Source organism: Ornithodoros turicata, chromosome 8, assembly GCF_037126465.1.
Source record: "Ornithodoros turicata isolate Travis chromosome 8, ASM3712646v1, whole genome shotgun sequence".
Classification (NCBI taxonomy): Eukaryota; Metazoa; Arthropoda; class Arachnida; order Ixodida; family Argasidae; genus Ornithodoros; species Ornithodoros turicata.
In genome coordinates, this window is record NC_088208.1 from 27,059,378 (window position 1) to 27,071,946 (window position 12,569).

The following is a 12,569-nucleotide window of genomic DNA, read 5'->3' on the forward strand; positions in this document are numbered from 1 at the left end:
AAACCTAGAAACGAATGAACTAGAAAAGTCACCATATAGGTAAATCTTCCTATATTTTGTTTTTGCCAACATCAACGTGCAACCCACTTGGCGAACAACACAATGTACAGTTCACGACATTGATAAATAACTTACTAACAAAAAGTATCAAAACAGTAGCCATGTGCTTTTTATTCTTACCGCGGGTACCGGTATCAAGCATGACTGGGATCGAACAGTTGTGATTTTGACGTTTATTTGCACACGTAGGAGAACCAATGGAGTAAACTTGTGCGCATCGAAGAGAGGAAAAATCTGAATCTTTTGCGCGGCGTTCGAGAACACCCATGAGGGAAAGTAAGTTCCAAACACAGTTTCGGTTCCGTAAGAAATCTTTACGCATCTTCGGAAATGACCATGTTTGGGAAGTACTTACCGGTGATATTCAAGCATACCAAGCACTATAACAATTTGTTATACTAATGTGCTAAACGTTTAACGTGTAACAAAAATTTACTATTTTTCTCTCCCTCTCCTTCTTAAGAAGCCGGACAATGCGGAAGGGCCTCAGGTTGGTCTCCTCAAACGATCTCCCGCGATGACTGGACAAACCGTTTGCGGAGATCGACCAATGAGAGCGCGCTCTGCATTGTCGGCCTTCTTGTGAGAAGGAGGGGGAAAGCGCAAATTGCGGTCCCTTCTTCTCAAAAATCACAAACGACGAATGAGCTCAAGCCAATTCTTATAGCATTTTTGTGCTTCTGAAGGTGCCTGTACCTTGGCGTTCATTGCAGAATGACGATTGCGGAGTACATAGCGCAGCTGGGAAGCAACCCGTACTTTGGGGCCGGGTTTGGCCTGTTTGGTGTGGGCGCCGGCGTCGCACTGCTAAGGAAGGCATCACAGGTCTCGAATAAGATTTTAAAAATATATTTTTCCCAGCGTGTCATGCACATAGGTTGCTTATCATTATGGCCTGTGAAAACAGGTTGGCATGATCCTTTTCAGACGTCACTACATGATGACGCTCGAAGTTCCGTGTCGTGACAAGAGTTATCAGTGGTTGCTGCAGTGGATCACCAACAATGCACGACACACCCAACATCTGAGCGTAGAGACGACCTTCCAGCAGCACGAGACTGGCAAAGTGCGCACATCTTTCGACTTCATCCCCAGTGTGGGGACCCATTTTTTCACGTGAGGAAATTTCTTTCCCGAGAGGACAGATTTAGATTATGCCTTGCTTTTGGTACTCCTGTTTCTTTCTGTCAAAAGCCTTAAATGTTTGCAGACCCTGTTTTTCGCAAACAATGTAGATTACTAGTTTGAACTACTGTGCATTAAAAGCAGTTGAAGTGGCGCTTTTATTAAATGTGGTTGGGGCAATCTCGTGCTTATCACGAAGTACGCCAACCAAATGACGAACTTTAATTAATTTGATTAATTAATAAAATAATTGATTTAATGAATTTAATTTTTAGCCCGCAAATATGCACTCTGTGCCCGATTCGCAAAAAGTTGCGGCGTCCAAATGAATGGGTTTTTACATAGTGTTTTAGAAGTACAGTCAAACTCCTTTATAGCGAACACATTTTTAACGAAAATACCACTACAGCAAATTTTTTTGCGGTCCCGCTGGAGCCCTATAGGTCCTATAATAAACATCCTTTTTAACGAAAATGCCTTTACTGCAAATTTTTTTTGCTGTCCCCTGGGTTTCGTTGTAAAGGAGTTTGACTATATGTCAAGCCATACTGCCTTGATTCCCTAGGTACAAAGGAACATGGATACGTGTGGAACGCAATAGGGAACAACACACGTTGGACCTTCACATGGGTGTACCGTGGGAAACGGTCACATTGACCGCACTTGGACGGGACAAAGGAATATATTTCAACATTCTTGAAGAAGGTATGGGGGCACCGTGGACAGAAAAAGCTTTGTGGCAAGTATTTATATCTGACTCCCGTTTCAGCTAGAGCTGCAGCCTTACAGCGAGAAGAGGGCAAGACCATTATGTACACCGCCGTTGGCTCTGAATGGCGGCAGTTCGGACATCCGCGCCAGAGGCGTCCAGTTTCGTCTGTCATCCTGGATGTTGGCATACGGGAGAGGATCTTGTCGGATGTTCGAGAATTTATCGGGACCCCAACGTGGTACACCGATCGTGGTGAGCAGCCATAGCAGAACTCACTGCAAGAATGTTACTGTGAGATCCTGGTGGTGGTACACCCTCAGGTAGTTCGAGACAAGGGACTAGCACCTTTGACCACACCTTCAAGGGAAGGTGGTAAATGTGGTAGTCCTTCGGATTTGTAAAAGGCACGCTGTTGTACAATGTATTAGTAGGGCCTGACTTTTTAGGGTTGAACCCGTATCCGCCTGATATTTGCCCCCCCAAACGAAATCTGTAAAATTCGGGTTTAACCCGAATCTACCCGAAAACATCTGGGTCGCGTGGCACACTCATAAGCGTGCATTCAAATAAAGTTTGATAACATTGCTAAACATTAGTTCCATGTTAAGACAAATTTTTATTAAACAAAAAAAATCACCCGAATACACTCGAATTCCTGACGACAGAATATGCCGTAACGGGATTTAACCCGAATACACCCGAATTTTCAAATTAAAAATATCACCCGATATTTACCCTGTGAATCTGGCCAAAAATAAAACCCGAAAAAGTCAAGCCCTATTTAGGCATCCTGTATACTATCTCGTCACCCATGAGGAAACTTTCATATTCCAATACCTGCATGAACAAATGTACATTTCACATTTGCTACACTAAATTTTATCGGGTGTGCTACAGCATGCTTGTTTGTCTGTATGTAGCTGCAGCTGTACATCAAACCGTCCTCATGACAACATTGCAGTAGGAAAAGGGAAGGTGCAAGTTCAAACACGAAAAAGCAAACAGGAAAGGCAAAGACATTAGAAACTTGCGATCTATGGCAGTCTGACATCAATGTGTGATCACATTTTCCGAAATATAATTTTGTGCGATAATTTTCCATTCTTTCGTCGTTTGCAAATTCCCACAGCTCAATATGACACTTTGCAGGCCGACATATTCTGATATCGGGATTCTAGAATAAGATTTTTCTGCTGTTCACGTCATTGCTTCATGTCATTGCTTGTAGATGAGTAGAGCCTGAAGCTTTCGGGAAATATTTCTAAATTCGGTGGGTAAAAATCGGGTAAATAAACGTGTGCACTAAATTCATGCGAATTCGGGTGAAAAAACTCCTGGTATGCTAAATTCGGGGAGAAATCGGGCTCAGTTGCTCAAACTAACTGTAATGGTTTGGTACAAACGGTGATGTAACTGCATTTGCTGCCAAACAAGTATGTTAGTGCATTCCTACAGACATCCCAGTGAAGGGAATTTGCCAGGTAAAAATCGGGTTTCGCCCTAAAGGGTGAACCTTCAATTCGGGGTGCAAATTTGGGGAAGAATCGGGTGAAACCCTAAAACTTCAGGCTCTATAGATGAGCTATATGAGAATTGTTCTACCAGTGTACTCACATAGTTTCTTGAAGAGTAACCTAAACGTTGAATTTCGATATTTCATACCAGGAATACCGTACCGAAGGGGTTACCTGCTGTACGGTCCACCTGGGTGCGGAAAAAGTAGCTTCATGTAGGTGGTACCATTTCCGTTACCAGCTGACGATTTCTTACACATATGCGTGATACACACAGCACTGCCCTAGCTGGGGAGCTCGAATACAGCATATGCGTGCTGAACCTCAGCGAGAGGGGCCTCTCGGACGACAGACTCAATCACCTGATGACCGTCACTCCTCAGCAGAGCATTATTTTGCTCGAAGACGTCGACGCGGCTTTCGTCAGCAGGGAGGACACGGCCAAAGGTAGAGACGCCGTAAAATGGGGGTTGCAGGGTGTGCTCTAACATCGAACTCGACATTTCAGTGAAGGCCGCGTACGAGGGGCTGAGCAGGGTTACGTTCAGCGGGTTGCTCAACATGCTGGACGGCGTTGCCTCGGCTGAAGCGAGAATTCTTTTTATGACGACAAATTATCTCGAACGGTAAGAAGTTCTCTCACCCACGTCTCGTAAAAACCTGGTGGGGACACAAATTTGTGGGTTGACGTGCGTGTGCCCGTGCCCGTGCCCGTGAGACTTGCATCGCACGTGCCGGGTATCGCATTTGTGTGTGTGCGGCTCTCTTGTTGATGATCTAATTAGTTTAGGTTATACATAGACCCCGAAGTTTTCGTGTTTTATATTTTTCCAAATTCGGGGAGTAGAAATCGGGTCAATAAATTGATGTCGAAAATTCATGCAAATTCGGGCAGAAAAATTACCATCAAACTGAGTTCGGGGAGAAATCGGGCATTATTGTAGAATAAACGTTCACTGTACCGTTTATCCAGAGTACCAGAAGTAAGGGGTAGTCGCATATTTTGTGAGAAACAAGTATGTCGATGCCTTGAGGCGCCTAGCCTAGGTGCAGTTTTGCAGGTAGAAATCGGGTTTAACCCTAGATAGGTGAACCTCAATTCGGTGTGCAAATTCGGGGAAAAATCGGGTTTAACCCTAAAACATCAGGGTCTAGTTATATATTAGTAGGGTTCTTCGTTTTCGGGTTTCCATGGTTTTTCAAATTCGGGAGGGAAAAAATCGGGTGCTACTTACACTCGAAAATCGGGCGCTATGATCTCTGTTTGATATGTCACCGGGCAATTTTCGGGCGAACGTAAAGGCACGTGAAACAAGCCACGAAAGGCACGTGAAACAAGCCACTGCTGCGACACTGGGGCGTGAAACAAGAATTTTCATATTTCCGCTCGGAACTGGGATAATGGATGACCGCGGTATTCAAACACTTGCCCGAGCTCCACAAAAAAACTTGTCTTTGACTCTTGCAGGGGGGGGGGATCATAAACGGAGGACAAATAGATTGTCACAAATAGCTCTCTTTGTTGATATTATGATCCACTTTTCCGACGGTTTACCGAGAGCGACAAGTTGAAGGACCGCAAGGATTTCGGGTAGATATCGGGTTTTCACCCGAATTCTTGAAAATTTGTTCGGTGGGGGGAACTATCGTGAAAAATCGGGTTTAACCTGAAAACGAAGAACCCTATATATTAGTAGTGAGCAGAAGTTTTACCGGTCAACATTCCTAAGTTGGATCGAGCATGCACTCTTTTGTCTAACACATGCTCTCAAACAAAACTTCGGTGTTTAGATGATCTCTTTGAGAGCAGACTGTTCTATCCGCCACACCTCTATGTGAAGTGAAGTGAGGTGGTTGGAACGGATGTGTCCTTAATTTCTGGATGTGCAGCAAGAAGTGCAGTTAGGAATTAGCACTCATCTCGGCTATTGAAGCCAAATATGAGCAAACTAATGCATTGTAGGAGGCAAAGCGTACTTGAAATGTCATACTGAAAAATGAAAAAGAAAAGATAGACAGAGAGATGCTGGTATATGGGTACCTTTAAATACAGTTTAATATGTACAAGTTGGATCATTACCAAATGTTTTTACACAGGCATGTTTGTACGAATGGCACGCATGACATCAACATGCTGGCACTGATGTCACAACCATGAATAAAATAATGCAACTGGCGGAGCAAATGTGCCAGCAAAAGGGTCAAAATTGACAAGTGGAGAAATTAACGGAGGTTTCCATTGAAAGCTGCAAATTTATTGTTAGGTACTACACGAAAGATGCTGAGTAAGGAATGGTCAGAGTAAACATCGTACAAATTATTTTAAGGTAATCGCGGGTTGATTTTCTCGCGCAATGCAGTTGACCGTTTTATTGATAAATGAGCTGCAGCAACACAAATAAGTGTTGTCTTCCATGTGAGGTGAAAAAAAATAATTATCAAGTAACATTCTAATTGCCCTTTCCCATCAATTCAATGTATGATGATCAGTGTGTGTGTACACATTACCACACACTGTGTACACATTACGTTACCACAAAAAATCAAATGGGCACCTTCACAAAAGGTGTCCCAGTAACGAAAAATCACAGCAATCAAGATGTTTCAAATACTTATCCCCGCGAGAAAGGAATTTTAGCAGGCCCCGACGTAGACTAGACAAATCCTCACACACATCTTAAGCGAACTTGGTCAGCTTTCTGATGATGATCGAGGACGATTTTGTGAGACACCTTTGCCCTATGAATGAATTTGATGGCTCTGTCTATTCTGAGTTAGTTGTTAGGTTCACATGGTGTCTTTCCAACGATCGCGACCCGCTTGCACCGGTGAAACGGTGAATTCCGAGACGAGCGGCATGTGTTCACCGTCAGTCCTGCCTCCCTCGTGGTGTACAACCCTAATGTGCGTCCGTAAGTCACCGGGCCAGCTGAAAAGCTTCAAACAGATGTTGCACTGATGCTTGGGCCTGTACGGGCGGTGCATCAACATGTGCCGTTTCAAGTTGCCCTTGGAGGAGAACACCCGGGAGCACACTCTGCACATTGTCCCTTCCACCAAGACCTGAGACGACATGTCAGATATACGATCGGGCGTACACTCGGACACGGAGCTTAAAGCGCGATCCAGTTCCACCTGGGCCGGCACCACTCCCAGGCTGGGACCAGGGTCGCTGTTTCGTTCGGAGTCGGGAGGGACCCAGTTGGTCTTATCGTCGGAGTAAGAGTGATCGAACGTGCGGCGACTGGCCGGTGCGGACTGCCTTGCAGCTGTCCGCGACTTTGCCGGCATGGAGTCGTGATCGCTCGGAGTCCTCGGTGAGGAGTCCTCAGTGTCGCTGCGCGCTATGTGCCTTCGCGGTTGCGGTGGGGGGGTGTGCTTACGTTTCTGAGGTGATGGGGAAGTCTTTTTCACTTGTGGGCTGGACGGTGTAGACACATCTGCGTTTGTTGCGGGACACACACACTCTGTTGTCGAGACCTCCGCGAGACCTTTCACTTTGAGTGTCTCTGCTGTTTGTAGCAAGGTTGGCAGTTGGTCTTGAGAGACGTTCACGGATCCGCGATACATGAATTCGATTATGGCATTCAAATCCAAGAGTCGGGTTTGGTTCATGATGATGATGGGATGAGCACACGGGTTGTCTGTGAAAAGAGCTTGCAACACTGGACTGCACGCTGACAGGACGACCTTATGTGCTTTTACACTTCTACCTTCGCACACGAGCGTCACATCGACAAATGCTTCTCGCGCGTACAACTCGTCAACAACGGAGACGAGATTGCTCTGGTGATTGTTCCACTTCAAACAGAATTGCTGCGGTGCCAAGCCTCCCATCGTATACTGAAAGTTTTTGGGTCCTTAATGAGGTACGGGGGGCTACCAACGTTAGAATTCGGTTCGGAACAAAGGCGAATGTAAAGGAGAATATGCGTTGTTGATAATGTAAAACAACTGGATGATCAAAAGCAAACTTGGGAAATACGTCACACGTTGCTCTTTTTAAGAATCTTCAAAAGCAGTTTGTTTGGCGGGTGATGATCTGTGGAAAATCACAACAACGTGAAAAATATATTTGTTTTGATGACATGTACAACATCTGCTACGTTCTGGTTCTGCTGGATCTGCTCTCTGAGCGGCGATAGCGATTGTGCCTGCCATCTGTGGACGAGGACCGCAGCCCGAAGGTCGGCTACTGCAGCTGCTGCCTAGGGCTTCGCAGTAGGAACTTATGGTGCTAGAACGTCGTGAAGTGTTGCATGAATGAGCAAAAAAAGTCAAAAGTGATGTCAGGCCGCATTAAGATATTGATATCGCGCAGATGCATTCACATTTAAGTTCTGACTCCGTTATTTTACAGATTGGATCCAGCATTGATTCGGCCGGGTCGAGTCGACATGAAAGAATACATTGGTTATGCCACAGACTTCCAGCTCAAGACGATCTTTCAGAGGTTTTACCCGGACCAGTCTTCGTCTCTGGCCGACGACTTTGTGTCCGCCATCCGCAGAGAACTCTCGGATACAGTTAGCATGGCACTAGTCCAAGGGTTTTTCATGTTTTACAAAAGCGATCCTCATAGCATGATAAAAAATGTGCCAGCGATGAAGAAGTTATGAGCACAATGTTCATTTTGCACTTAGGATTTCGATATGCCTGTAGTAAAGATATTGCATAAACGAGAGTGTCACGTACATTTTCTTGCGGTATATAGTCGTACGAGCGTTCATAAGCGGTCCTTTTGGAATGCGCGTTGCAGAGTTGCGCAGATTACATAACGTGTTACATGCAAAGGGGAAGGTAACCGGTCTAAACGCCGAGGAGGCATTTCCCTGTTAGTGGGCGCTCTGTTTACGTCACGAATACGTCACCAAAGGAAGATCGGGGTCAATGGCGTCACTAAAAGAAACCGTATCACTGGGCCAGTTCGTTGGCCGGTGCTTCATTGAGCTGCAGATTAAGGAACAGTGGGAAAGATTGTACAAAGATGCATTGGCCATAAACGAGCATAATCGAAAACGGTCCCACGGTGTTGTACAGCGACTTTGGATGAATCGTCTGAGGAGTAGAGGTACAAAAATAGCAGAATTTTGAACATCCACAAATGTCGGTATCTGAAACACAATATCGACGTGCATCAATTAAAATCACAAGTCAAAATATTGATCAATCAATCAATCAATTGAATAAATTGAAAATATTGATACGTTATATCGATACATATCAATACCCGAGAGAAAACAATAGATATATCAACCCTGAAGGAAAGGAACTTCTTCCGAAACGTCGACAGCATTTATGTAGCACTTCGCAGCCTTAGCATCGTATATTTAACCAATGCCCTTCCAAATATTTAAATAAACTTCCATTTTTCTTTTTTTCTGAGCTTCCGCCCTAAGCTCATTTATTCATTGACTTATATCAATACTTATCGATATACATAGAATCCGCGACAGAAATATCGATATTCGATAACTTCGATTGGGAAAAATATGGTTATCGTTCCATCCCTATCTCAGGAGTCCTTTCGAAGCGCCGATCTCATTTCCAGTCGTTGCACTCCTCGCGCCCCTTTCATAGTTTTCCAGTACGTAAATACAGTACTTTCATTTATGTCAATGCGTTTAGCAGTACGATTTTTCAATGAAGTGCAAATGAGAAAGCTCAGTAAGTAGCAAAGCGGGCTTCACCAGAGAAATGCAACAAGGTCAGCCTGGCTGATCATGTCGTAGAGCATCCTCTCAAGTTCAAATAGGATAAACTTTGGTGGTCAGCATATGAAGGCAAGTTTTTCATGCAAACCTGTCCGATATGTCATCATCTACAAGAAGGATGTGAAATGACGTACAAATGGCTTTCGATACAAATTATATTATGATATACCATCGCAGAATAGTTTCATTGATTACCGTCTGCTGATAAAATGCTCTGACAGACAACAGTGCGTTCGAAACGCTGGTTATCGAAATATATTCAACTAACGATTCCACTGCAGGTGCTCATTTCATGGTACTATGTATTCCATCTAACCGATTGTACAGTAAGCGTACGCTGTCTGCAAGAGCGTTTCATTCTGTTGTGCAGGCTATTCTGATGCTCCTTTACGCACGTGACTGCAACGGGGCCTTAGGTCAGCCGACCAATTCGGTCACGTGCGGGGCAGTATTGAATGGACACACTGATTAACCCTTTGGGCCTAATCAGTGTCATCTTGTACGCGTGACTGAAGATGCCCTCGAAACCCGACGCCTATACATAGTCCATGTACATATAAAAGATGGGCTCAGCACATGGCAATGGCTTCAGTCGAGCCACTTGGATTAACCGCAAGGTGAGTGATGGTGCTCGCGTTCGTTGCTATGTTATGCATATGGTTAATCCGCTCGAACTCGTGTTCAGAAATTCACGCCTAATTCCGCGCAGTGCATGTTGACCAGGGATTTGCCCATGATTTTCATGTTGGGGGAGGGGGAGGGGGAGGGTTGGAGTAGCGTAGAGGGGTGTGCCATTTACGTCAACTGGTAGCTACACCAGGTATATTCGTATATCAGATACTGTTATTCTTTTTGGAGAATATCGATTGAAGGATTATTACTATGCAAGTGAGTTGGCTGTACCATCTGTTCAAATTTCTAAAATTTTGGCAACAGAGATTTTTCCACAAATCGTTCCTCGTATTCCGCCAAGTAACCGTTTGACTCGCAGCCGAATCTTTGTCCTCTACCACGAAGCCAATATCAACTGGAACACATTTGGAATTACTTTATGCATCCTCGATAACTAGAAAACAAATCAGAATAGTTCAAACGAGCTGGTGCACAGTAGGAAGAAGTAACACTTCCTTTAGTTCGGGGAACCCTATCTTGTGTTGTCCTCATCGTCCTGTGTGTTCATCGAACTAAAGGAAATGTTTCAACTAGAAAACATTTCTCGGAAAGTAACACTGATCGCGCAACGCATTACGTCACGTTCGTCGAGATCATTCTCCAGTGGCCCTCCGAAGATCGAGACTTTAGTGTTTGTTTAGTTCTACAATATATATTTTTTTTTTTTGCACCGCCAGGCAAATTAACGGCGAAAACGATGTTCACTTGAGCCCATGCACGTGCTTCAACTTGTCCTTTGGAATGAGGAGCGAAAGCATGAGTGCGTGTGTGTGTGGGGGGGGGGGGGGGGGTGCCTGTGACCGGAGCAGTGGGTTACGACAAGTTGCGTCCCACATATGACATAGTCACGCCGTCAGCTAGACGACAGAGATGGAATATACTTTCCTTATAGAGTGATATAGAGGGAGAAATATGGGCCGCCGATAAAATGGGAAAGCCTTTCTTTTTTTCTGTAATGCTTATATGCGTTTTATGCGGACTGACGTGCTCTATACGCAGCCTGACCTCCTATAGGTCAAAGGCTCCTCCGTGTAAACGGAGTCCAATGTCACACTGACGAGATGATGCTTCTACAGGTTTTGCATATTATCCGCAAGAGTGGTCTGCTATACGAAAGTAGTTCGACGAGGCTCATCCATCACGTCTGCTGGTGCTCTCCTGGCACCAAAGGATTGCGGGGTTGTTCGCGCAAGTAACTTGGTTAAAGAAACAAGGGAAAGGGTGCAGGCTAGCTGGTATAGATCCATGATGCAGTTTTGTTTGTTTGGTTTTTTCACCGCTCTTTCGTAGATGGGATAGCAAGGATAATCCTTTGGAATGTGACACTCAATTTAGTATCGATATAGGGCTGGTACAGCGAATAGGGTCCCTCAATACTCGCTAGTATACAGGCACCATATAGCAGCGAAGTTTGCACAGCGCCATTTCGGGTCCAAGCGGCACCGGCAGAAACGGATATCGCACAGTTAGAATACCTGAAACACAAACGGAAACGACAATAATTTACGGTAATAATTCGGGTACCGCAGGACCCGAATTATTGCAATTCCTTACCATATCATGTAGATACATTTATGGAATAAACCTCAATGAAGCAAACAAAAATTAATTGAAGAACTAAAACTAAAATGAACTATCAAACTGGAACACATAAGTAACTATAGTATGCAGTAAATAGAAGAAGCATAGTTCTTATACGCCTATGGTGACCTGGAAGTTGCAAGCGTGGGTAACATTCCTGGAAACGATGTTCATATTGGCTGTTCACAGAAATCACGTACCTATATATATATGTGTATTTTGAATAAACGTTGTCTCTTGTATGCATGTATCCCTGGAGCCCTCAAAATGGACTTCAGAACGTAGAGGGATTAAGTTTTGTCACGGTCTCAATGCTCTTTTTTTTTAAAAGAAAAGAAAGAAGGAAAACAAAAAGCTGGAGGTGGGGCGGTACCGAAACGGAAACGTAACAGAAACGAAAGCAACAATGCTGGTGACTGAAACCGAAACAGAAACAAATAAGGGCCAGTAACGGAGGTGGTAGCGGAAACGTCCTCGGTAGCTAGTCGGTAACGTGCTGGCTTGCTGAACTCAAGATCGCGGGTTCGATCCCGGCCGAGGGCGGTAGCAATGTGAGGGAAGTAAATATTATTTACAGCACGTGCAACATGGCGCCACACTGCGCAGACAAACCTTACGTGTAATATCACAATACCATTATTTTAGCGGAAACGAAAAAGGTTCCGTTACCTTTCCCTGCTGACATGCTCTCGTCGTGATACTCTTCATATTCTCAACAACGAATTTATTTACTGACGTCATAAAGTTAACAATACGAGACCACCGCCTTGAATTTTGACAGGGCCAAACTGTGTGAGGGGACAAAAACGCTCATGCGTATTATCGAGTCGCCTGTGTGCAACGGGCTATAGCACAGTCGGGATTATATTGTGCTGCTCTATGAGCATTCATGAAAAATTATGTCCTCAATGACTATCGCATGACTATAGCATGAGTGCGCACTGTTTTTCCGATTAGTCGCACTTCATGTTCGCATCGTTACGGGTTGTATCACTGTGTAAAAGAGGGAACTTATAAACAACTGTCCGTTAGGTTCACACACGTGTATTTCCCGTGTCTTATTCTTCTGTAGCGTGTCAATAAATTGCGATACGGTCCTGAATTTTCTTTAGGGCCGGTACATACTGAAATTTAGAAGCTATTGCATCAAAAATACTGAAAAATTGACAAATCTATTCGTCCCCTTGTTGC

The 12,569-nt window shown here is 44.5% G+C and overlaps 2 protein-coding genes across 2 annotated transcripts; one reads left to right on the top strand and one right to left on the bottom strand.

Annotated features, from left to right (window-relative positions):
- The first annotated feature begins 128 nt into the window (after nucleotides 1-128).
- Nucleotides 129-8,086, top strand: LOC135366805 (mitochondrial chaperone BCS1-like). The gene is made up of 9 exons (XM_064599727.1): nucleotides 129-336; nucleotides 774-885; nucleotides 968-1,176; nucleotides 1,751-1,890; nucleotides 1,955-2,149; nucleotides 3,563-3,626; nucleotides 3,689-3,858; nucleotides 3,920-4,037; nucleotides 7,772-8,086. The coding sequence occupies exons 2-9, from the start codon at nucleotides 775-777 to the stop codon at nucleotides 8,028-8,030; spliced, it is 1,266 nt and encodes a 421-aa protein (XP_064455797.1). The 5' UTR covers nucleotides 129-336; nucleotide 774; the 3' UTR covers nucleotides 8,031-8,086.
- On the bottom strand, nucleotides 5,436-7,572 carry LOC135366806 (protein tramtrack, beta isoform-like). Its single transcript, XM_064599728.1, has one exon. The coding sequence runs from the start codon at nucleotides 7,246-7,248 to the stop codon at nucleotides 6,199-6,201; it is 1,050 nt and encodes a 349-aa protein (XP_064455798.1). The 5' UTR covers nucleotides 7,249-7,572; the 3' UTR covers nucleotides 5,436-6,198.
- Nucleotides 8,087-12,569: the final 4,483 nt, after the last annotated feature.